This window comes from Mastigoproctus giganteus, chromosome 3 (assembly GCF_048544385.1).
Source record: "Mastigoproctus giganteus isolate SK-2022 chromosome 3, ASM4854438v1, whole genome shotgun sequence".
Classification (NCBI taxonomy): domain Eukaryota; kingdom Metazoa; phylum Arthropoda; class Arachnida; order Uropygi; family Thelyphonidae; genus Mastigoproctus; species Mastigoproctus giganteus.
The window spans coordinates 257282899-257310184 of record NC_143577.1 but is presented as its reverse complement, the minus strand read 5'-3'; the positions used below and the strand labels follow the sequence as shown (position 1 = coordinate 257310184).

Below are 27286 nucleotides of genomic sequence, written 5' to 3'. Positions count from 1 at the left end.
ACTAATCTTGTTGCCCTTCTCTGTACTCGTTCCATCAGCTCTACATCCTTCTTGAAATGAGGCCTTCAGACCTGTATACAGTACTCAAGGTGTGGCCTGACCAATGCCTTATACAAGGGAATAATCACATCCCTGTCCCTGCTAGAAAAATTCCTGTATATCATTGACAAGACACCATGAGCTACCCTTGCAGCTCGTCTGCACTGCTCAGAGAACTTTATATCTGCCTGCACAATTACCCCCAGGTCCTTTTCATTCTCTACCACTGTCAGTGTAGTACCACAGAGTTGATACGTTGATCTGGGGTTACTGTTTCCCATATGTAGTACTTTACATTTGTCAATGTTAAACTTCATTTGCCACCTCTCAGCCCATCTGCTCAACCTTTCCAGATCCTGTTGCAGCAGCATAGTATCAGTAGTGTCCTTAACAACCCTGCCAACCTTTGTATCGTCTGCAAACTTGGACATTAAGCCTGATACACCATCATCAATATCATTTATAAATACAGAAAACAACAATGGACCCAACACTGAACCCTGAGGAACTCCACTAATAACATTAGTCCACGTTGAGCAGTGTCCATTGATTACCACTCTCTGTCTTCTGCCACTCAACCATCCCTTTATCCATAGCAGCAATTTGCCTCGAATGCCACACTTCTCCAATTTGTGCAGCAGTCTTCCATGCGCAACAGTATCAAAAGCCTTTCTAAGATCCAAATATATAATATCAAAGTTATTCCCTGCATCCAGTTCTTTTGTGACTACATCATAGTATCCAATCAAATTGGTCAGACAAGACCTGCCCTTAACAAACCCATGCTGTGTCTGAGCTATAACTGAATTCTTGTCCAGATGATCCTGCAGTGCTTCTTTAACCAGTGCCTCCATTAATTTTCCTGGAACCGAAGTTAAACTAACAGGTCTATAATTACTTGTGTCAGCCTTTGATCCTCCTTTGTGAATTGGGGTTACATTTGCACATCTCCAGTCCATGGGTACCTCCCCTGAGTCCAAAGAAGCTCTCATAATTATGGCTAGGGGTTTGCTTACTTCCTTTGCTGCCTCCTTTAATATAACTGAATAGATCCCATCCACCCCGGGTGCCTTTTTTATGTTTATCCTCAACAATTTCTCCTCCACTTTCCTCTCAGTTATTAGAAAATCATCTAGCTCACTGCCAATGTTTACTTCACCTACGACATTCCCCTTCCTGAATAACTCCTCATGTGTGAATGTAGATGCAAAATACTCGTTTAGATTGTTAGCCACCTGAGCTGGATCCTCAACTGTTGAACCATCAACATCCAGTGGACCAATCTGATTCATCCCTTTCCTTCTTGAGTTTAAATAGGTAAAGAACTCTTTTCTGTTTTTCTTTGCATCCTTTGCCAAGGATTTCTCATAATCTGCCTTTGCCTGCCTAATCTCCTTTGTGACTTGGTTACAGACCAACTTATATCTATCATAGGCTTCCACGTCACCCATTAATTTGTATGTATCCCATGCATTTTTCTTCTCTGCCATATGTCTCATTAGTTCATCTGACAACCATTTAGGCCTGAACCTTGAACAATATTTCTTGGTTGGTATGTAAAGCCTGGTAGCTTCCAAGATTAGTTCCTTGAATGCTTCCCATTTTGAATTTGCTGTTGGTAACATCATCAGTTGGTCCCACTGTATAGAATTTAAATACTGTCTCAGATCATCATAGTCGCCTTCACGAAAGCAAAAACCCTTCCCTTTACCTCTGATGGTAGTTACCTCCTTGAGTAAATCCCACTTCAGCACACTGTGATCACTGCCACCCAGTGGTTCATTTATCTGCAGATTCCTAATGCATGAAGAAGATATGAAGTTTCCTGAGCAGTGCAGACAGGCTGCCAGAGTGGGTCATGAGGTCTTGTCAATGATATACAGGAATTTTGCAAGCAGGGATAAGAAGGTGATTATCACCTTGTAAAAGGCAATGGTCAGGCCACACCTTGAGTACTGTGTACAGCTCTGGAAGCCTTATTTTAAGAAGGATGTAGAGTTGCTAGAATGAGTACAGAGAAGTGTAACAAGGCTGACGAGGAGAACAAGGGGGGTGCTCTTACAAAGAAAGGCTTAAGTTCTGCAAACTGCAAGTTGACTTTATCTTTAGCTGAGGTAGCAACAGAACCATTAGGTTATAGCATCAGCATAGGTATGTGATGCAAGAAAGCAAGCTTATACAGCATCAGCCAAAAAAAAAAAAATCTTCCCATTTTACTGATCCATCCGTTCCAAATGTTTGTCTAGTTCTGCCTTGCATTTATTTAAGCTATCAACTTCCACAACAACAGATGGAAATTTGTTCCAGCCATCAACTACCCACTGGCTAAAGGCAAATTTCTGCACATCTATTCAACAACTGTCTTTCCTCAGTTTGAATCTATGGCCCCTCTGGTTTGTAATCTTACCAAGAGGAAGAATCTCATCATTGAGCCTGCTCAATCCATTCAAGGCCTTATACACCTTAATCAGATCGCCTCGCAAGTGCTTATTCTCTAGAAGCTGCAATTTGCAGAACTTAAGCCTTTCTTCGTAGCCTTTGGATGTTCTACTGCAGATCAGATGTGGCTGACCTCAAAGAAGCATTATGAGCCAAGAAAGTAGTGTGCAGTATGTTCCAATAAAATTTTTCCACCACATGTCCACAACAAAAAGTTCTGTGAAAGCAATAGGTAAGATGAATTTGAGAGTAATGAATTTGAATTCTCCATTAAGTAATGAATTTTTCATTACTTAATGGAGAAATTTCCACAGATCAGCATCACAAAAGTGAAAGAGGGAATCTCTCTGTGGAGCTTCAAATCAGAGATTGTACAGGATGAGAGCTTTGAAAAATGCCTCTATATATCAGTAATAAAAGCATTTCAGGCTATGGCTTGTGGAAACTTTTGTGGAAATGCATACAAAGATGGAGTTCAGAAACAATGCACATAAGGAAGTGGGATGTTGTACGTTGCTGAAGCTTCATTTATTGATTTGCATTCAAGATTTATTATCCAAAAACCTTGGCACAGTGAGTGGGCAGGTGGGGGGGAAACAATTCCATCGTCAATAAAAGTCAATGGAAAATTGCTCCCAAGGTTTATGGAACAAATATGTTAGCAGACTACTGCTGGATGTTGTACAGTGATATTCCAGCAATACTTAAAGAAATCATCTGCACAAAATTTTTAAATTTCTTTTTTTACAATAGTATATATACTGTATTATTTTAGCCAAGTGTATAAAACACATTAGGTTTAAACTGGAAAAATGATAAATATGTAATCTTGTGTGTTGTGTAATGAAACCAGCTTAATTAACTTGTACAGAAAAAAAGCTGAGTACACATTTGAAATCAGAGCATAAAACTGGGTTTTTTTTTTGTATTTTTTTTTTAATAAATTTTTAAATTTTTTAATGAGGCATTCATTTTATTGGCCAGTGTGATTAAATGATTCCTTGAATATATATATATATATCAAAGTATGAAGATGCAAATATTAAATGTTATAATAATTATAACAATGTTATAAATGTTATTATAATAAAGAACTCTTACCACTATCAACTTAACTCATATTCATATATATATATACAGTAAACTCTAAAATCTGGCATCCTCAGGAATAAGCAGTGCAGACTAAAATTTTTCAGATTTTAGAAAGCTACACCTAGTGGTTGAGAAGTTTTAGAAGAGTATATTTCAATGAAATTGAGCATAGACAACTGAACTTATTTATAACTGTCAACATTTTTAATGGCTATTGTCCTTTCATCTGTTTTTGCAGGTGCAGAACTTAAAACTGCAGGGATAATGCATTGTTTTAATTCTCACAGCAGAACAAACCACCTGTCTTTGCAAAGAGTTTCCTTGGTACTGCACTACTTTCAACAGGTAGCTTTAGCTATTACAACTTTCTAAACTGATTTTGTATACCACATATCAACTGACATCAAACAACTGCTTTACAATTTTGTCTGCACATTGTCACTAGAGACTACCTGCTACCTGATGAGGAGCCAAGTTTAACCTGAAACAGGGCACAATAGCAGTCATCTTTTAAACAAATGCTATTAACCTTTCAGAGATGCCATCTGTTTAAAAATAGTGCAATGCCAGGGGAACTTGTTGCAAAGGCAAGTTTGTTCTACCATAAATCCACACAAAAATATATACAGTATATCCATACAAAAAATATATATATATATTTTTTGTATGGATTGTTAAAAACAAATGTGATCATTGATACAAGTGCCAGATTGTTTTCTTAACATTTCCTGATTGCAAAATGTTGATTTTGTTTTAAAAATGTGCCAAATTTTAAAAAATTCCAGACTGTAAAGTACCAGATTTTATAGAGTTTACTGTAAAATATTAACATCTCCAAATATTAAGAAATCTTTAAGAATCTTAAGAAACACAAAGTCAGTTATCCTCTACTCATATACACAGCAAAATATGAAAAATGTGGCCATTTTCTTCATAATAATACAACTACATAATCAAAATGAGGCTGCCAGCACTTTCCTTACTGGACATCCTGAAAAAATTGCAAACATATTTTAAAATAAAAAACCACTTTAACGTACCCTAAGGTAATGCCGACCAAATATGGCAGAAACATACAATGTAAATAAGTTATCTTACCACAATAATTTACAATGTACAAATTCTGTTCCTTATTTTCATAAACCAAATTGCTTACCATATAATCCATGCATAGTTTCCTAACAACTGAATGCATCTCCTGATCTCCATATACTTGGTCGGCTATGAAGAAAAATTGGAATTTAGTAGAACAGAGTGTTCTTTGCTGCATATGTGAAGATATGAACAATCATATTCGAATACTCAAATTTTGACATTACTAATCAGCAATCACATACATACCTATTGTTTAATCAAAAAAATCTATTGCACATCTAGTCATTCATTCAAATCATTACAACAATCAAATTATAAAAATATATAAATATCTTGATATACATTTCAACCAGAACTCAAATTACTAATGGAGGAACAATGAACATATACAAACTGCATCTAGGATGCATGACATGCCTCAAAATTAAAATATATTTTTGGGTGGGAGATGTGAATTGTGTTAAACAAAATAATCAAAAGAAACCTACTGGAAACAAGTAATGTACATATTGCATTGCATTTCAGGTGCATCAATTATAAATTAACATACCTCAGACATTAAAAACTCCTATACTGTTTTACTAGCCAATGTTTACTAAAAATCTTCATGTGATGGATAGATGTGAGGTGGGATTTATCTGAAGCTTCAGGAGAGTGAGTTAATAAAAGTAATGGACAAACTTACCAACATGAAATTTGATCATGTCCATAAAAATATTCTAATTATGTTCTGAAATTTTGAAAAGAATTGGAGTTCTGCTTCAAATTTAGGGCAATATTTCTGTAGGGGAAAAAAATAATAAATAAAACTTTAGTTATGAAATCTGAACTAGACCTAAAAGCTTCCCAAGATATCAACAAAACACACTGAAATTTTGGTGTTGAGTAATGCTCAACCACCTGAAACATCTTCATTTAAGTACAAATTTTTGTGAAGGAAAACCAGATGATATCAAATTGGTATAAATTTAATTTTTCCTTTGAGCAACAGCCAAACTTCCAAGTTTTATTTATATATAGATTACAAATTTCTGAATTGTAATTGGTTTTAAACCATCCCAAGGGACAAAAAGACACAATGAAAACTTGGCACTGATCCAACTTTTTCTTATTAAGTAAAGACCAAACATTTGAAACACTTTAATTTATAACACACACACACACACACACACACAGTATACACATTCAAGCTGTAATTTAATTACATAGTTTATAAAAAAAAATGTCTACTGGTCCATTTAAAAAAAAAAAAAATTGGAATGGCTTGCCAAAGCTTTCTAATAGATCTAAATATCAAATTTCATGAAAATCCTTCCAACTGGGAGTGGCTATTACATATAAACTAACATGATGAAGACTATAGGCAGTTTGCACATTTGCAAATGCACAAACTACTGCAGTCACACATCTACATTTTTCCTAACATGAAAAGGCATAATGAACTAATATTTTTTGACCCCCCACCAACAAATTCTACTTGTTACTGAAATTTTTGGGAAATAACATTCCTGTATCATGTTATATTCCTGATAATTCAAATTCATCTGAAATCATTATTCACACACACACTTTTTTTTTTTTTTTTTTTTTCCCTAGGAGCATTAGCAACTAAGGCCATATTTCTCCAGGGATATGCGGTGGTCACAGGCTCAAACCCTGGACTAATCAAGAAGTGTGTGCTATGCACTGCTGCTCCTGCCCACAGAGGCACCACACATATATATACACACACACATATACACACACACACACACACACACACACACACACACACACACACACACACACACACACACAAGAAATTAAATGGTTTAGACATAATATTATTTTATTAAGCTACATGGCCTGGTCTGCATTTCAAGTATATTCAGATAGTATCTGCTACAAAATAAACAAGAATAGTCACAAGAAATACTAAGGATATTCTAATCATATATTTAATTTCAGTCCAGGCCATTTCCTTAACACAATTCATATAACCCAGCCAACAAGGTATAAAATACTGCACATTCAAGAAATCACCTTTTACATAAATTAAGTAATATCTAAACTAATTTTTTTTCCCAAACTACATAACATGTTAGCATCAAATGCTTTTTAAAGCGGAATAAATATTTACTTAACCTGGAATAACATTAAAACCTAATTAAAAAAATGTATGCATACCTACGGCCCTAAATAAGCAAGCACCATCTTCACCCATCTTCTTAATGATGTAACCCTTTTTCCTGAGTTTTTTCTCAAAGATTTTTTCCCTCTACAATAGGAATGAGATTAAGGCTTACAGTAAGAGAATTATGTAAATCTCCATAATGTGAAATGAATGAAACATTAAGTACTGCACACGAATAAAAGTATATTTAACAAATTGGTGCAGTAAATTGTACTTCCGTAATGCAAATTAGGTCATTAGTTTTCAATTTTAATGGAATTACTGTCAAATTAGAGTTTGAATGACATTAATTAACGCAGGGATTACGAACATGAATAAAAGGCACATACTGCACTGAATTGTAACATATTAAAATTTAGACAGTTTAATAAAAAGTAAAATTATACACATTTCAAATCTACATGTTCTTCGTTAGTGATGAAGCATTAACAAAATTTAAGTTGAAACTGTTACTATTTATGTGCTACCAGCATCATCATGAACAATAAAAACATTTGGAATGCAACTTAATTTTAAATTTTCTAATGATTTTTAATGTAATTTTAACAGTGTCATGTGCTCAACATTCAATGTTACCATCACTTTGAAAACAGTAATTGCTGTGTACAGGTACCTTTAACATCCTCTAGCCATTAAAGCTCTCTATACAAAGCATTAGTGTTCAACAGATTCATTATTTACATCGTTTTTTTCTTTAAAACTTTTAATCTTTATTAATTAAATTATTTTTTTAATCTTTATTAAACTAATCTAAATTTCAATATGTTACAATACAGTACAGTATGGACTTTATTCCTACTATATGTCAATTTACTACCAGTGCTTGCTTTGGTATTAACAACTATGTTGGGGTATAGAATGCATTATTCAAAATAAATTTTCTGCCAAAATAAAGAAAACAATCGTAATAATGAGTATATGGAATACTGCATTATATTAGAAATTAACATGTTTTTAAATATAGCAATCAAAGTGAAATTAAGAATAGGGGTGGCCAGTATGCAACTTATGAGAGAAAATCCCACAGTACAGATTTACCTTCGTGAAAACTATCACTGAACATCCTAATACTACAGCAGTTTTAATTTTTACATCATCCATTCCCCATTTTGATCAGATATGCTGAATCTCACTATAAAAAAATTGGCATAATAAAAAATACTCTTCAACCATGCTTTACATAAGTGATCATTTTAACTACTTTTATGCTCCTTAAAGACATATTTTTAACCTAATTTTTAAACAAAATCAGTACAACACAACTGTCCATTAATGCAAAACCAATATCAAGTTTGCTCTTTAAACCAGCATTTTTTTCAATCTCTTTAATAATATGGACCTCCAAAACTTTCTCACTCCCCACCTACAAATCATATCTATATGCACTTAGCAAAAAGTTAAGCATTGTAAAACATGAAATTCAATAACGAGTCATTCCCCTATGAAGTAGATTATTTTGTAAGGTGCCCGTCTTCACAGAAAGTGTCACCTACAAATATTGGCTATGTTCTATTTAAGTAGAAATATTCTGCCCTCTGTTCCACGCACCGTATAGAAGTTTAGAAGCCTCACTTTAGGAAGGATATAGATCTGTTGAAACAGTGTAGAGAAGAGCAACAAGATTAGCCAGGCACACAAAAGAATCTTCTTAGCGAGAAAGACTTCAGTTGTGTATATTACAGAATCTGGAAACTAAGAACTCAAACAAAAAGCTGACTGAAGTGTTCAAGACTTTAAATGGGTTAAATAAACTAAATACTGATGGTACACACAAGACAATATAAATTTAAATTTGAAAGGATGACTAATGAGCAGATGTGCAAACTTCCATCTGGTGTTGTGAAGTGTTTGAATAAATTTAAGGAAGGCTTAGACTAATGATTAGATGGGAAAATGAAATTGGACAGGTTTTTTTTTTTTTTTGCTAATGCTGTATAAGCATGCTTCCTTGCATCACTTTACCACTACTAATACTAATGTCAACAGTGTTCTTCTGAAAGTGTTTCACAGACTTCCAAGCCATGAAAAATTTCACTGAAAAACTGTACACAGTCAAGTTACTGTTTCACAGGAGGGTGAGAAAGTCTGTAAGATCCATTGTGGGCTTATCACAGTTGTAGTTAATCTGCACTTTCTAATGGCACAGTTCACAAATGGGTTCATGAATTCAAGATGAACCAAAACCTGGCAGCCTTTGCTCATTACAAGTAGCTGGAAATACTGCTCACAAATTTTAGGATGTCAAAGTTGTGTGCACACTGGGTTCTGCAAAAATGTGAAGCGGAAAACACACAGGCTCAGCACGATGCAAGTCAAGCCCTGCTAACACCTTTTGTGGATACGTATTCTATAATAATTCTTCAAATCAAATGAAAAAAATGTCTGCATCATATATAGATAATTTATATTTTTATCATTTTATATTTACTTTTATTTATATTTTTATTTGATACAAAATAAAATACTATACTATATACCTAATCAAAGCATCAAATCCGATTGGTCACACGACTGCCCCTTAATAAATCCGTACTGTGACTGCAGTATAATTGCATTCCTGTCTAGATAGTCCTGTATTACTTCTTTAACAAGTGATTTTTATTTTCCCTAGAACAGAAGTTCAGCTGACAAGTCTGTAATTACTCATGTCACCTTTTGATATACCTCTGTGAATTGGAGATACATTTGCACATCTCCAGTCCGCTGGACCTCCCTTGAATCCAAAGATGCTCTCATAATTATGGCTAATCTGTCTATAACCTGACTTGAATGTTTTACAATTTGTTAGGCCATTTGGTGTGAACTGAAACACACCTCACAAGGTAAAAACTAACACGGTTGTTGCTGCAACAACCGTGTTGCAACTTGTATTTAACATGCCTTGTTGGATTGCATTATAATTTAGAGAGAGAAAACAAGCTATTCCAGTTATTTAGAACATTACCTGTAGTATTTTAGTGATCTCTTCCATGTTAGGTGTTATCTGTTAACTAGAGAACACCAAGATGAAAGTTATACAAAGCAGGTATTAGCTATTTATTGGGAGTTTTGAACTCGCGGGTTATGATAAGGAGCAATGTATTTTAGCTTCAAACAGCAGATTTTTTCTTGTGTTTCAGCCACATCATGTTTGGATTAAATTCTGCAATTCCTTTGCAATGATTATAAAATAATTAATAATTTTAGTTTATAACAAAGAAGGCATCATTTATAAGAAGGCACCTGAATTCATTCAGGAAAACAATCTACACAACTCCAAAATAAGTCATAATGCACCTTACTCTATGTTACTACTTATTTTGCAGTCACAACAATCGCTAACCTAATAAGTTAATTGTGACCCGCCGACCAGGCTAGCCGGATGAGTAAAGTGCCTGCCTGGCAACCCAAAGGTCACGGATTCGATTCCCACCTCGGGCTTGGATCAAAGTTCTGGAAAAACCTTGGGAGGTGCATTATGGCCACAGAAGCCTATGCGCCAACAACTGTCAAAAAAAAAAAAAAAAAAAAAATTGTGACCCAGCTTGATATTTTATGATGTACAAGTGTGATGGTTATGTAACTTTAGGAAAAGAGCCATTAAAAAGTGACTTTAAGAATAAAACTAGCATTTTGGATTAACTTGAAAGGAAAAAACTGACTTAAATATCAATATGAATCAAAGGTTTCGATTTTACTTTTGGGAGAATAAAATATGTTAAACTTCTGCAAACAGCAGTCACTGCAAGTTTTGAGATTTAAATAAATCTGTGAAAAACTTTAAACTGAACACTAAAATTTCCATGCTGATGATTTTAAATGTTTTAGGATAGTCGGCAATTTTACTCTTTTACTCTTGGCAAAAAACTTTAAACAACCTTGTTATCAACATTTCTATATGCTGTTGATGTCATCTGATCCTCATGCTTGTATTATACATATGACTATTCTATAAGTTGTATAGGTTTAACAAGGTTAATTCTATACAGAGCTTGGTATTTTTTTCATACCTAAAAGCAATTTCACTGCCTACATTAAAACATTAGCATTAGTTGAGGCATATGATACAAGAAAGCAAGATTATAAAGCATCAGACAAAAAAACCTTCCCATTTCACCTATTCAGTCATGCCAAATGTTTGTCTAGTTCAGCCTTAATATTTAAGCTATCAACATCCACAACAACAGATGGAAGTCTGTTCCAGCAATCAACTGCCCGCTGGCTAAAGGCAAACTTCTGCACATCTATTCTACAACTGTCTTTCCTCAATTTGAATCTATGCATCCCCCCCAGGTTCATAATCTGAGCAAGCAGAAGTATCCCATCAGCACTGAGCCTACTTAAACCCTTGTACACATCAATCAGATCACCTCACAGATGCCTAGTCTCCAGATGCTGCAACCTGCAAAATTTAAGCCTCTCTTGGTAAGAGCACCCCTTTGTTCCTCTCACCAATCTTGTTGCCCTTCTCTGTACTCGTTCTGGCAACTCTACATCCTTCCTAAAATAAGGCCTACAGACCTGTACGCAGTACTCAAGGTATGGTCTGACCATTGCCTTATACAAAGGTATAATCACCTCCTTGTCTCTTCTAGCAAAATTCCTATATATCACTGACAAAACTCCATGACCTGCTCTGGCAGCCTGTCTGCACTGCTCAGAGAATTTCATATCTGACTGCACAATTACCCCAGGTCTTTTTCATTGTCCACCTCCCTGAGTGTAGTACCACACAGTTGGTACGTTTCTCTTGGGTTACTGCTACCCATATGCAGTAGTTTTGCATTTGTCAAGGTTAAACTTCAGTTGCAACTTCTCGACCCATCTGCCTAACTTTTCTAGATCCTGCTACAGCAGCATACTGCCTTTACTATCATTAACAACCCTACCAACTTTAGTTGGTAGGGTTGTTAATGATATTATGTATCATCTGCAAACTTGGACATTAAGCCTCATATACCTTCATCGATACCATTGATAATACACAATATCACTGATAAATACATATCATCCATTAAAGGGCTTTCAAATGATTAGCCTATTGAAAAGACACACTGATCCTATCACTTCAGTCTTCTCTTTACAGAACCTTGTTTATAACATGTGTACTACCTATCCTTGACTTTGAGGCCATGATTGGGTCTCCTCACTTGAAACCTCTTATTCAAACAAATGCTTAAACTAGATGGCGCACTCTCTCTCTCTCTCTCTCAGAGAACCATTGCTGTACTTCACTTTCTCCATAAAATCATTAATAATAAAGATGTCTATTCTAATCTTCTTTCTCTTATAAATTTCTATACCCCTTCCAGATCTATCAGACAGAACCACTTATTTCGCCTTTTCATATGGACCAAGGTCATTTTAGTCCCCCTATCCTTTTAAATTATTAAATTTAATGGATACTTTAGAATTACACCCTTCCACCAATTGCAGTTCTCTTATTCAATTGTCTCCAGAAATTTTTATTTTTTTATTCTGTTTCTTATTTCAGTTTAAGTTTTATTGCTTGTGTTATTCATACCCACATTATTCATGCACCAAACTTTTACTTGTTCTTTATAGTAGTGTTTTATACTGATTTTAATATTTTAAATATCGTATATTTCATAATATTCTAATAAAGTGCAATATGAACTTACTTTTTGTTTATCTTCATATTTGATTTAATGTATCATGCATTTTATTTTATATATTATGCATTATTATAAATGTTTTTATACATTATATAATTTATTAGTTTTTCACATTTTTTGATTGGGATCTTCCTGTTGTGTGTGTAAATGAAATAATAAAATAAAAATTTCTGACTCAACTAAGATGACTTGACAATCACAACTTCTGACACTCCCAACTCAGTTATATTCAGGCTTTTATTATTATAAGTACTGTATTAGTTGTATAATACTGGCAATTTGATGCAAGAAGGAAAACTTATACAGCAAAAAATAACAGGGAAAAAACAGTGGACATTTATGACCACAGATTTTATTATTATGTTTTGCTTTTGTTTTATTATTTCTGACAAAACATCCCTTTACAGCTATTCAGTTTTTTTTTTGGGGGGGGGATTACATGCTAGAGTACAATACGAGATAATTAATTCATATCTAACAATATGTTTATTATTCCGATTTAGGAAGTTTAAAGACTGAAGCTTTAAAACAGTAAATTTATATTTTGATTTGTAATGGCAACATTAAAATTTTTAAATACATTTAGCAACACAGGATTTGCTAAATGTATGAGAGAGTTGACTTTATTATCAACTTTATACATTAATAAAATTATATCAGAACCTCTAACTAAGCATACACATCCTAATATGTTGTTGTTTGGTTTTTAGGAGCATTAGCAACTAAGGCCATATTGCTCCGGGGATATGCGGTGGTCATTCCCTGACCTTTCCGCATCCTCCGTATTTGGTGGCTCACGGGCTCGAACCCCGGTGTAATCAAGAAGCATGTGCTACGCACTGCTGCTCCTGCCCACCTAGCTACGGAGGTGCCATCCATCCTAATATGTATATAAGCTTACATTTCTCTCTTTAATCATCTGCTGCTAATTTGTAAATAAAATAAAATCCTCTCATGTACCTTGGCCCACCAATATTCTCTAACTAGTTATACAGTATTTTCTGTTTTCATTTCAATATGCTATGAATTACAAAGACAATTTTTTTTCGTTTGGCATTTAACAAACAACATGAAAACACAGCATCTTTCTTTCAGGCAATTACCACTCCCACGTGGCATCTTGCTGCAAAGCTTTGGTTTCACTAGTAAATACAAACTGCTGACAAAAATATAGATGTTCACATTGCATCTTCCAGATGCTACACAAGTGTTTGTTTCAACTGGGGTGGGGGGCCTTAAATTAAAAATGATATGATAAAAACTTTCTTCATTATTATTATCATAATCATTAGTTTCTCTTATTTATTTTTGTTTATTTTTTTTATTGAGTTTAGCAAATCATAATTAATAGATTACCATTTTGAATTCACTAAGAAAGCTAAATATTAATTATTTATAATGAAAACAATAGGGGGATATTACACAGACACCACATGAGTTTCTCTATTAAAGTGAAGATCACACTGGCAGATAGCTAAAAAACATTACCATTATTAAAATATACAGTGCGCTGTGTTATCAGAACATAATTATAGTTACAGGATACGTGTGGAAGTTTGCCTTTGGCAAACAAGTGAAGATTTTTAGAACAAACTTCCACATGATGTGGAAGTGGGTGGTTTGAATAAATGCAAAGAACTAAACAAATCCTTAGGAGGTATGGATAGGTGAACATTGTGGGTTTTTTTGTTTTTTTTTAGCTGATGCTTTATAAGCTTGCTTTCTGGAATCGTTTGCCACTACTAATATTAATGCTAATTTATAAATTCAATTAATTAACGATAGAACACTACAAGAAATACAAAAATTTACAAACATTGCCTTCAGCCAGATGGTAATTAATTGCTGGAACAAACTTCCATCTGCTGTTATGGAAGTTGATTGCTTAAATAAATTCAAGGAAGAACTGGACAAACTTTTGGAGTGAATGGATGGGTGAAATGGGAAGGTTTTGTTTTTTTTTTTTTTGGCTGATGCTATCTACCTAGTTAAATCTACTAAAGTTATAGGACCTATCTAGTTAAATCTATTAAAGTTATCTAGTTATCTATTAAAAAAGGTGGCAAAGGAAGTAAGCAAACCTTTATAGCCATAATTATGACAGCATCCTGGGACTCATTGAAAGTCTCCACAGACTGAAGATGTGCAAATGTATCTCCAATTCACAAAGGTGGATGGATCAAAAGGTGACACGAGTAATTACAGACTTGTTAGTTTGGTTAAGGAAGCATTGCAGGATCACCGACACAAGACAGCAGTAATAATTCAGACGCAGCATGGGTTTGTTAAGGGGAAGTCTTGTCTGACCAATTTGATTGGATACTATGATGTGGTGACGAAGGAACTGGATGCAAAAAAAATTTGATATCATATACTTAGCTTTTGATACTGTTGCACATGAAAAACTACATACAAATTGGAGCAGTATGGCATTAAGAGCAAGTTGCTACAATGGATAAAAGGATGGTTGAGTGGTAGAAGACAGAGTGGTAATCAATGGATACAGCTCTTCACTGACTAATGTTATTAGTGGTGTCCCCCAGGGTTCGGTGTTGGGCACATTGTTGTTTTGTATATTTACCAATGATATTGACGAAGGTATAACAAACTTAACATCCAAGTTTGCAGATGATACAAAGGTTGGCAGGGTTGTTAATGACAGTAATGGCAATGCACTGTGCAACAGAATCTAGAATATTTGGGAAGATGGGCTAAGAAGTGGCAACTGAAGTTTAACATTGACAAATGCAAAGTACTTCATATGGGTAGCAGTAACCCCAGAGAAATGTACCAACTGGGTGGTGTTACACTCAGGGTGGTGGAGAATGAAAGAGACCTGGGGTAATTGTGCAGTCAGATATGAAGTTTTCTGAGCACTGCAGATGGTCTGCAAGAGTAGCTCATGATGTCTTGTCAATGATATACAGGAATTTTGCAAGCAGGGATAAGGAGGTGATTATCCCCACGTATAAGGCAACGGTCAGGCCACACCTTGAGTACTGCGCACAAGTCTGGAGGCCTCATTTTAGAAAGGATGTAGAGTTGCTAGAACGAGTACAGAGAAGGGTAACAAGATTCGTGAGGGGAAACAAAGGGGTGCTCTTATGAAGAAAGGCTTAAATTCTACAAATTGCAGCGTCTGGAGATTAGGCACCTGTGAGGCAATCTGATCTGATTGAGGTGTACAAGGCCTTGAATGGATCGAGCAGGCTCGATGATGATGGGATTCGTCCTCTTGCTCATATAACAAAAAAGTGAGGAAGGCATAAACTGAAATTGAGGAAAGAGTTGTCAAATAGATGTGCGGATAGATAGCCCGTGGGATAGCTAGTCGAATAGATAACCAGTGGGTAGTTGATTGCTGGAAAAAACATCCATCTGTCATTGTGAAAGTTGATAGCTTAAATAAATTCAAGGCAGAACTAGACAAACATTTGGAATGAATGGATGAGTGAAGGTTTTTTTTTGTTTTTTTTGGCCGATGCTATATAAGCTTGCTTTCTTGCATCATATGCCTCTGCTAAGCTAATTTCAGAACAATGCCCTTCAACACCCCAACTGGAATGTCACCAGACAATTTGAGAGATTACCTGTTAATATTATACCTTGTCTTTATTTTTGGATGCAAAGCCTATTATTCCTAATTAATAATATCTCACCAATTCAGACTGCCCTTTTAATTTTTTTTTATTTTTTTATATAATGTGCAATATTTCATTTGCACAGAAGTTCTCCCTGAACAAGAATTTTTTAATGATACAATTTCCTCACTTCCTGTTGGTTTAGATAACAGTGGCCGATGTGATTTTTACCTCCACTAATATATTAGCTGTTTTCAGTCAATTATTATGCTTGTTGTTATTTGTTATTTGGTTTTTAGGAGCATTAGCAACTAAGGCCACATTGCTCCAGGGATATGCGGTGGTCATAATTAAGAAAACTTCCTTGGACTCAGAGGAGGTACCCCATGGACTGCAAGTGTACAAATGTATCTCCAATTCACAAAGGGGTTCAAAAGGTGACACAAGTAACACAAGACCTGTTAGTTTAACTTGTGTTCCGGGGAAAATAATGGAATCACTGGTTAAAGAAGCATTGCAGGACCACAGTAATAGATTTTTTAACATGGGTTTGTTATATAAAGGGTAGTCTTCTCTGACCAATTTGATTGGATACTACGATGTGGTTACAAAGGAACAGGATGTAAAAAATAATTTTGATATCATATACTTGGATTTCAGGAAATCTTTTGATACTGTTGCACATGGAAGACTGCTGTACAAATTGGAGCAGTATGGCATAAAGGCAAATTGCTACAATGGATAAAGGGATGATTGAGTGGACAACAGAGAGTAGTAATCAATGGACAGTGCTATTCGTGATCAAATGCTATTAGTGGAGTTCCCCAGGGTTCGGTGCTGCCATTGTTATTTTGTGTATTCATCAATAATATTGATGAAGGAATATCAGGCTTAATGTCCAAGTTTGCAGATGATACAAAGGTTGGCAGGATTGTTAACAACAGTAAAGACAGTATGCTACTGCAACAGGATCTAGATAAGTTGGGCAAATTGGCTGAGAAGTGGCAACTGAAGTTTAACATTGACAACTGCAAAGTACTGCATATGGGTAGCAGTAACCCTAGGAAAACGTACCAACTGTGTGGTACTACAGTCAGGGAAGTGAAGAATGAAAAAAGACCTTGAGTAATTGTTCAGTCAGATATGAAGTTCTCTGAGCAGTACAGACGAGCTACCAGAGCAGGTCATGGAGTCTTGTCAATGATATTTAAGAATTTTGCTAGCAGGGACTAGGAAGTGATTATTCCATTGTACAAGGCAATGGTCAGGCCATGCCTTGAATACTACTTACATGTCTGAAGACTGCATTTTACGAAGGATGTAGAGTTGCCAGAACTAGTACAGAGAAGGGCAACAAGACTGGTGGGGGGGGGGAAACAAACGGGTGCTCTTACGAAGAAAGGCTTAAGTTCTGCAAATTGCAGCGACTGGAAACTAGGCACCTGAGAGGTGACCTGACTAAGGTGTATAAGGCCTTGAATTGGTTGAGCAAGCTCAATGCTGATGGGATTCTTCCTCTTGCTCAGATTAGTATTAGTATTAGTAACGGCCGTATGGTGCAAGGAAGCCTATGGCTTATGCTGCACCAGCCAAAAAAAAAAAAAAAAAAAAAAAAAATCCGAACAAAACAATGATAAAAACAAAAATTAAATAAATAAATAATAATAATTAATAAATAAATAAAAATAATAAAATGAAATTAAAAATTAAATAAAAAGGAAATTAATCCTATCATCCTATGCGCTTCCCTTACCCGAAAGTACTATCCAGATGACCTTTGAATTTCCCCAAACTGTCGGCCTCTACCACCCATGAAGGCAACTTATTCCAGTAATTTATAACTCGCTGGCTAAAATAAAACTTCCTGCAGTCCAATCGATTACGAACCTGAGGGGGCATAGATTCAAATTGAGGAAAGAGAGAGTTGTAAAATAGATGTGCTGAAATTTGCCTTTAGTCAGCGGGTAGTTGATAGGTGGAACAGAGTGCCATCTCTTGTTGTGGAAGTTTATAGCTTAAATAATTTTATGGCTGAACTAGACAGGCAGTTTGGAGTGAATGGATGGATGGGAGGTTATTTTTTTTTCTTTTTTTTTGGCTGATGTTGCATAAGTTTGCTTTCTTGCATTGTATGCCTCAACTAATACTAAAATCTTACTGAGAAAGTAGATGTAACATTGACCTGTTGAAAATTAACCTGCAAATAATTATGTTTGCATCTGCTTAGGGATGGCAGTAATTATGGGTGGGTTAACATGTCCAACGTTCTGTCTGCCTCCCACCTCTCTCTCTCTCTCTCAGTAACTGAAAGGTAATTGTAATGGGAGTATGTGTACAGTTTATCTGCATATCTGCTGCATATTGTTTTGTTTCTTCTATGTTTTGCTTGGCATTCTATTGTTAAAATGTTTAAACAGAAGCAAAAGAAGTGTCTGAATTGCCCTGATAATTTCTGCTAAATGTATGGATGGTTTACAACAAAAACTCAAGAGTAATTGTCTATACAGTAATCTTAATTGTCTATATAGTAATGTCAGAAGGGTCTTCAATAAAATAAGTGAATTCAAACTGCTGGTTAGGACAAGTAACACTGACATAATGGGGCTTACGCAAATGTGGTGCCACTCAGAGAAGTGGCACCATGGGGATGACAAGTTTCAGTATGGTATGTACAATGTATTTAGAAAGAATAGGGCAGATAAAAAGGGGGTGGTAGGATCATGCTTCTTATCAAAAGCAGCCTAAGCATGACGAAAAGAGCTTTCCTGAATTCAGAAGTTTCACATGCTAAAATAGAATCTGTGTGGTATGAGATAGCTGTAAGCAAAGATATGAGAGAGGGGAGTAATCTACATCCCAGCAGACTGTGAAGATTATGATGAGAGCTCCTACATGCAAATGGAATGGTCAAGTAAGCATGAATATCTTATTATGGGTGATTTGAATTTGCCTCTAATTGACTGGAGCAAATGGAAAGGAAACTCGATATGGGGAACAAAATTTTTAAATCAACCAGTTGATTTTTATTTGTATCAACATGTCAAGTAGAGTACTAGCAGGTAAATGGCCAGGCCACACTTTGAGTACTGTATACAGGTCTGGAGGCCTGATCATCACCCATGAACCAGATGACATAACAGGGCTGGCTGACAGTACAGGAACCAGTAGCAGGAAGTGATTAGAGTTCTATGGTGGACAATGAAGAGAGAGAGAGAGGTAGCAGTAATTAAAGGCAAAGGAATGAGTTATAATTTCAGGAAAGGAAATTATGATGGCTTAAGGTGATAAATGGCCTGTATTAAATAAGTAGATATCTCACAGAGGGCAAATACAATTGTCTTATGGTATACCTTTAAAACAATAATCACAGATGCCTTGAATATGTATATACCATTAAAAAAATACTCCATATTCCAAGTTGGATGAATAATGAAGCTGGCAGATTACTTAAACAAAACTAACAGTTGGCAGATTACTTAAGCAGAAAAACTAATGGCATGGAAGAGTAATAGAGAAATAAAAAGTACTAAAACCTATAACAGCTAAAAACTGATCTGTAATAGTGCCACAGAAAAGGCTGGAAAATGCAGATTATGAGAAATCACTAGAAAAGAGAGCAGAGAGTGGGGATAAAAAATTCTTGACATATATAAATGCAAAGAAGAGAAGGACAAATCATATAGGACCCCTTAAATAATGGATGTGAGATAGTATTAGATACCCCAACTGATTTTTTTTTTTTTTTTTTTGATGGAAACCCCAAACACGAAAGGTATCAAAACCTATAGTACTTAGTACCGTGCATGGGTTGAAAGAGAAGTATGGGGGGGATGCCGGAAACTTCGCTCTAGAGACTAAACATGGGTTTCACCATTTAAAGCCTCCAATAAGCAAAGTGGTGGTATTGCACCAGTCGATGAGAGTCATCTACCACCTATTAGCAGATGTTGCAGATGTACTCAATAGTTACTTTGCATTGATACTTGCAGAAGAAAAACCATTTATGTCAATGAGAAATTATGGGAGTGACACCTTATAATTTTAAGGCAGGTGGCAAGTGAATGCATTGAACCATTAAGGCTAATTATGAGAGCTTCATTGGACTCAGGAGAGATTCCATTGGATTGGAAAAGTGACAACTTATCGCCAATACATAAAGGCGGTTTTATGAGTGCAGTGGGAAATTATCAACCGGTCAGTGTCTAACATCAATAGTAGGAAAAATCATGGAAGCAATGACCAAGGGAATTCGGGATCATTTAGATAAATGGAATTCAAAGGATAAACAGCATGGTATTGTAAAGGGAAAATCATGTTTAACAAATCTGGTTAGCTAGTTTGACAGGGTCACACATGAGCTGGATTTAGGGAATAATTTCAATACTGTTTATTTAGATTTCAGCAAAGCATTTGACTCTGTCCCACATGAGTGGTTACTTTATAAGTTGAAACACGCTGGAACACGGATGTTTTTTTTTTTTTTTTTTTTTAAAGATCCTTAGCCATTGCTAAAAATTGATATTTATATGCAGAAATACTACTAATCACGTCAACCACATTTTTATTTTTTCCTTGTAATTCCAAATTCAGATCACTTAATTTATTGGTAAAATCTGCCAAAAAAGCCAGATCATACAACCACAGGGATAATCCTTAGATAGCAAAATTGGATAGTAAAATGGCTTCAGGGCAAGATGCAGAGGGTTGTGATATATGGTTATTCCTCAGATTGGATTAATGCAGGGATTCTAAATGGGGGCGATCTCGCCACCAAGGGGACAAAAAATCATGGGTATTGGAATGGCTTGTAGCCCTCCAAAGTTCGACCCTACCCGATGACATCTTAATCCTTAATATTTAATTTCTCTCACTGAGTTTTATGTTCCCAGCGACAAGTGATTTTTAACATATAGGTATATTATATTAGGAGTGGGTGAGAAATTTTGATAAAAGAAAGATAGTGGGTGTGATTTAATTCAACCACCTTTCCTTTTCATAAGCAATAAATGACTATTCAAATTCCATTTCATAAGCATTAAGTGCTTTCAGAGGTAATATCTCCACAATCCTTGGCATTTGCGCCTTTCCGACAGCTGTGACCTTGGTGGCAGGTTGGTTGGTGTAGTTTATTTATTTATGATTTTGTTTCATTGGGCAATATATGAGGCATGGATGGGATGAGGAAATGTTTCAGTCTGATGTTTCTACTTTCTAAGTGACAATTAGTACTGATTCATTGTTTCCATGTGCAAGTTGTTTATTTTTCATCCACAGTGCTTTTGTGAATGACATGGGCTAGGGCTATGAGAGTTAAATAAAAGTAGTTTATATTTTATTCTTTATAGTTATTCAACCTATCAAACATTAGCATTAGAAGAGGCACATGATGCAAGAAAGCAAGCTTATACAGCATCAGGAAAAAAAAAACCCTTTTCGCTGATCCATTCATTCCAAATGTTTGTCTAGTTCTGCCTTAGATTTATTTAAGCTATCAACTTCCACAACAGATGGAAGTTTGTTCCAGCAATCAACTACCCGCTGGCAAACTTCTGCACATCTATTCTACAACTGTCTTTCATCAGTTTGAATCTATGCCCCCTCAGGTTTGTAATCTGAGCAAGAGGAAGAATCCCCTCAGCATTAAGCCTGCTCAATCCATTCAAGGCCTTATACACCTCAATCGGATCACCTCGCAGGTGCCTAGTCTCCAGAAGCTGCAATTTGCAGAACTTAAGCCTTTCTTCATAAAAGCACCCATCTGTTACCTTCACCAGTCTTGCTGCCTTTCTCTGTACTTGTTCTAGCAGCTCTACATCCTTCCTAAAATGAGGCTTCCAGACCTGTACACAGGTCTGGAAGCCTCATTTTAGGTGTGACCTGCCCATTGCCTTATACAAGGGGATAATCACCTCCTTATCCCTGCTCACAAAATTCTTGTATATTATTGACAAGACCCCCATGACAGCCTCTGGCAGCCTGTCTGCACTGTCAGAAAACTTCATATCTGACTGAATATATATCACAATTACCCCAAGGTCTCTTTCATTCTCCACTATCCTGAGTGTAACACCACATAGTTGGTACATTTCTTGTTTGTTTGTTATTTGGTTTTTCAGAGCATCAACAACTAAGGTCATATTGCTCCGGGGATATGCGGTGGTCATTCCTTGACCTTTCCGCATCCTCCATCTTTGGTGGTCATGGGCTCGAACCCCGGTCTAATCAAGAAGCGTGTGCTATGCACTGCTGCTCCTGCCCACCTGGCTACGGAGGCACCATGGTATATTTCTCTGGGTTGCTGCTACCCATATGCAGTACTTTGCATTTGTCAATGTTAAACTTCAGTTGCCTTTTCAACCCATCTACCCAACTTTTCCAGATCCTGTTGCAGCATACTGTCATTGCTGTTATTAACAACCCTGCCAACCTTTTCAACATCTGCAAACTTTGACATTAAGCTTGATATACCTTCATCAATATGATTGATAAATATAAAAACAACTATGGGCCCAACACCGAACCCTGAGGGACACCACTAATAACATCAGTCCAAGTAGAGCAGAACCCACTGACCACCACTCTGTCTTCTCCCACTCAACCATCATGTTAAGTGCTGTAAGAAAAAGTGTCGACGGTATCTGGATGAATATCTAACTTATGGTTTTATTGAAAGCCCATTCGACTCAAGACAGCCCATGTGTCTTATATGTAATAGTTCTTTTTCAAATTAGACTATGAGACCATTGAGACTTTTAGATCACTTAAAAAGGAAACATCCTGATATAGTTGAAAAAAATAAAAAAAATTTTTAAATTTTAAAACAATATTTTGACCAACATAACACTGTTACTTCCTTATTTGAGAAGAACACAAACAAATGATGATGGAATGAATGATATACAGCAGGGGGTGGCCAACTTAATTTGTGCCGCAATCTACTTTTTTCCTTCAAAATGTGCCACGATCTACCATTTTAAAAATTTCATTGCACAAGGTTAAAAAAGTTAATTAACACATATTGAAAAATGTTGTTTATAAATTTTAAAATTCAATACAATTCAGAATTCTTATTTTAAATTCATATGTATTTAAAATTTTAATTTATGCAAAGTTTGTGTCTTCATGTCATCTGCCAAGCTTTCAAAATCGGGGATATACTGTGATATGGCCAACCGTAAAGAATCTTCTATATGCAAGCCCGTACAAGCACAGCGATTCTTCGTCTTTGTTTGTTTGTTTCAAATATGAAAAGGCCGATTCACACAGATATGTAGAACCAAAACAGAAATTTAAAAGTTCACTGCATTTTTTTACATTTGGGTACTTTTCCCAGCAAACATATTTCCAAAAGTCTTCTTCTGATGACCTGGCTTTTAGGAAGATATCTTTTCGCAATGTAATAATTTCATTTTCAAGTAATATTTTCTCCATGTAAAAAATTGCAGCAATTTTTCCTGCAATTTGTTTCGTATCTAAGTGGACATTAAATGGATAAGAAACTTCAATTGTTTTAAAATCACTGATTCTGGTTTCAAAATCATCCACAACATTCGCAATTTCAGAAACATATTTCTCGCTATTAAATTCAAAAATAGGATATTTTTGCAAATGATCTTGCATATTTGCAAAATGATCGATGTTTTTTTTTTTTTTTTTAAGATCCTTAGCCATTGCTAAAAATTGATATTTATATGCAGAAATACTACTAATCATGTCACCCACATTTTTATTTTTTCCTTGTAATTCCAAATTCAGATCACTTAATTTATTGGTAAAATCTGCCAAAAAAGCCAGATCATAAAACCACTACGTATCTTGTAGCTGCTGATAAATAATCATTTCCCTTTTGATCAACAAATTTTTTAATTTCATTCAGCAAATTTCGAAATCTCTGTAGAAACTTACTCCGACTCAGCCACCTCACATTTGTGTGTAATATCAGATCTGGTTCTTTTTCATCAAGTTGCATTTTGAAAATGCTCCTTTGAAGAGACTGTCCTCTGATGGAATTCAGGATTTCGAAAGCAATGTCCATAACACTTTTAGTATTTAATCTTTTGCTTGCTAACACTTGTTGGTGGATGGTACAGTGGTAACTCAAAAAATCTGGGAATTCATTATCTTTTTGGCACAATGTAATGAATCCGTTAAGATGCCCCATCATTGCTTTAGCTCCATCTGTTGTTACTGATACGAGCTTAAATAGTGGTAATTTATTTTTTTCAACAAAATGTTTGAATGAGTTAAAGATATCAAGACCTCTAGTTCTTTCTTTTAACGAAACCATATCCAGCAGTTCTTCTCTAGTGGCAGAATCATTGAAAAACATACCAACAAAAACGAGCAATTGAGCTGTATCACTGACGTCTGTAGATTCATCCAATTGTAAAGAAAAGGACACAGCAATATCAGCACGCAATTGTTTGCTCACCTTTTTACTCATTTTTTCGATGCGTCGAATCACAGTGTTTACAGATAATTGCAGATCTTGAAGGGCACTTTTAATTTCATTTTTGTTCTTAAAATTTTCAAAAAGAAAATCTGTTATTTCTAAAAATGCGTCGTCGTCGTCTTATTATTATTATTAGCCATATGGTACAAGGAAGACTGAGGCTTATGCTGCACCAGCCAAAAAGAAATTCCCCGAGTTACCCTGAGAGAGAGAGAGAGAGAGAGAAGTAGAAAGGAATCACCCAGAAAGAGAAGAATGATGATATCCAGCTCAGGACCCTGGGTTTGCCAAGCCCATACTCACCAGATGTGAGCCCCCCCGGGGTCTTTGATGAATTGACCATCAGAAAATTATTTGCATTTTTTTGCAAGGTGATGACTCACTTTAAATGATGCTACAGTTACTGCTTTAGATTGTAAATTATGTGTCATAAAGAAATTTTGTTGCGTGAATAATCTAGATTTAAGTTCTTCTAATTTATTTTTTCTAAGGTCACTATTCGGCAGAAAATTCGATTGGTATTTACCATGGAGTGCGTTGAAGTGCCTTTCTAAATTTCCTTTTTTGGGTATAGCCACAGAAGCATTGCAAATCAAACAGCAACATTTTTCTTTCACCATTACAAAAAAAGTATTCTAGTTCCCACTCTTGATGAAAATGATACGTTTTACTCTTTTTCCTAGTATTCATTTTAATTCAAAAGGTATTAAATTAACATAAGTACTGTTCAGTTATTAAATCAGCAAAAGCAATGCTTACCGATTAAAACATTTTAAGTTGCGTGAGCCGGAAAAATATTCTGTCTGAACAGCTAACGTAGGATAATTGATGAGGAAGTTGTTTCCAAAATAACCAGACAAACACACCACCATTTATTGCTCTGTTTGGTTATATCCTTGAATGCCTTTGTGATATTTTTCTAAAGCTATTTCTGGAGGTCATGACCATAAAACAATAAAGACAATTTGAACTTTTCTGTTAGTGCAATCTAATTATAAACAGCTAGTAAACTCAATCTAATTGCATTTGCAATAATACCGACAGCTGGAATTCTGTGGTATTTTATGTTATTATGGTGAAATGTGTTTCTCCTTTAATGAAATCTTCAATCATGCAAAAAAAATAAAAAATAAATTATAAAAATCTGCTCTTCATTCCTATTTTTGAAGCTTCGTAAAAAAAATAACGTGCAGGTAGCAAAACCCTCTGCGCAATATAAAATTTTGGTGGTATATCTGACACCGCAAATCGAGGGATGACTGTATATTTAAAATTCGTCGTGATCGACCAAAATTAAAGCCACGATCGACTCGTTGGCCACCCCTGATATACAGGAATTTTTCTAGCAGGGAAAAGGAGGTGTTATCCCTTGTATAAGGCAATGGTCAGGCCACACCTTGAGTACTGTAAACAGATCTGGAAGCCTCATTTTAGGAAGGATGTAGAGCTGCTGGAATGAGTACTGACAAGGGCAACAAGATTAGTGAATGGAACAAAGGGTTGCTCTTACGAAAAAAAGGCTTAAGTTTTGAAAATTAAGTGTTTGGAGACCAAGCACCTGTGAGGTAATCTGATCGAAGTGTACAAGGCCTTGAATGGTTTAAGCATGCTCAATGCTAATGGGATTCTTCCTCTTGCCCAGATTAATCACCTGAGGGGATATAAATTCAAACCGAGTAAAGACAGTTGTACAATAGATGTGCGGAAATTTGCCTTTAGCCAGCGGGTGGTTGATTGCTGGAACACTTCCATCTGTCTTTGTAGAAGTTGACAGTTTAAATAGGACTAGACACACATTTGGAGCAAATAGATCGTGGAAATAGGGAGGGTTTTTTTTTTTTTTTTTGGCTGATGCTGTATAAGCTTGTTTTCTTGCATCATATGCCTCTGCTAAAGATAATTCTAATGATATACAGGAACTTTGCTAGCAGGGATAAGGAGGCAATCATCCGATTGTATAAAACAATGGTCACGCCACACCTTGAGTAATGTGTACAGGTCTGGAGGCCTCATTTTAGGAAGGATGTAGAGCTGTTGGAACAAGTACAGAAAAGAGCAATGAGATTGATGAGGGGAACAAATGGTAATCTTAGCAAGAAAGGCTTAAATTCTGCAAATTATAATTCCTGGAGACTAGGCACCTGCGAGGTGATCTGATTGAGGTGTAGTGTATAAGGCTCTGAATGGTTTGAGCAAGCTGAATGCCGATGGGATTCTTCTTCTTGCTCAGATTATGCACTTGAAGGGGCATAAATTCAAATTGAGGAAAGACAGTTGCAGAATAGATGGGTGGAAATTTGCTCTTAGCCAGCGAGTGGTTGATTATTGGAACAAACTTCTATCTGTCGTTGCTGAAGTCCATCCGCCTATGTTTTCTATATCCTGTTGTAGTAGTTTCTATATCCATTATTCCTGTTATTAACCACCCTGATAACCTTTGTATCATCTGCAAAGCCTAATATGCCTTCATCAATATCAGTGATAAATTTAAAAAACAGCAATGTGCCACAACACCAAACCTGGGGTACTCCACTACTAATAACATTTAGTCTGTGAAAAGCAGGGTTCATTGATTATCAGTTTTCTTCCCCCATTCAACCATCCCTTTATCCATAGCGGCAACTTTTCCTTAATGCCACACCACTCCAATTTGTACAGCAGTCTTATGTGCAACAATATCGAAAGCTTTACCGAAATCCAAGTGTATGATACCAAAATTATTTTTTGCATCCAATTCCTTTGTGATCATATCATAATATCCAATCAAGTTGGTCAGCCAATATTTCCCCTTAACAAACTC

At 35.6% G+C, this 27286-nt stretch overlaps 1 protein-coding gene across 4 annotated transcripts in view; it reads right to left on the bottom strand.

Annotated features, from left to right (window-relative positions):
- LOC150089094 (OTU domain-containing protein 5-A-like) overlaps positions 1-27286 on the bottom strand; it is a 176940-nt gene that overhangs the window by 132589 nt on the left and 17065 nt on the right. For 3 of the 4 annotated variants that reach the window (XM_090371059.1, XM_090371057.1, XM_090371058.1), the window contains exons 2-3: positions 6832-6922; positions 4727-4791 (exon numbers count right to left, since the gene is read on the bottom strand). The exons of the other annotated variant lie outside the window; for it this stretch is intronic. In XM_090371059.1, coding sequence (XP_090227185.1) covers positions 4727-4791; positions 6832-6922 — 156 coding nt within the window. The remainder of the gene's footprint in view (positions 1-4726; positions 4792-6831; positions 6923-27286) is intronic. 4 annotated transcript variants of the gene reach the window in all.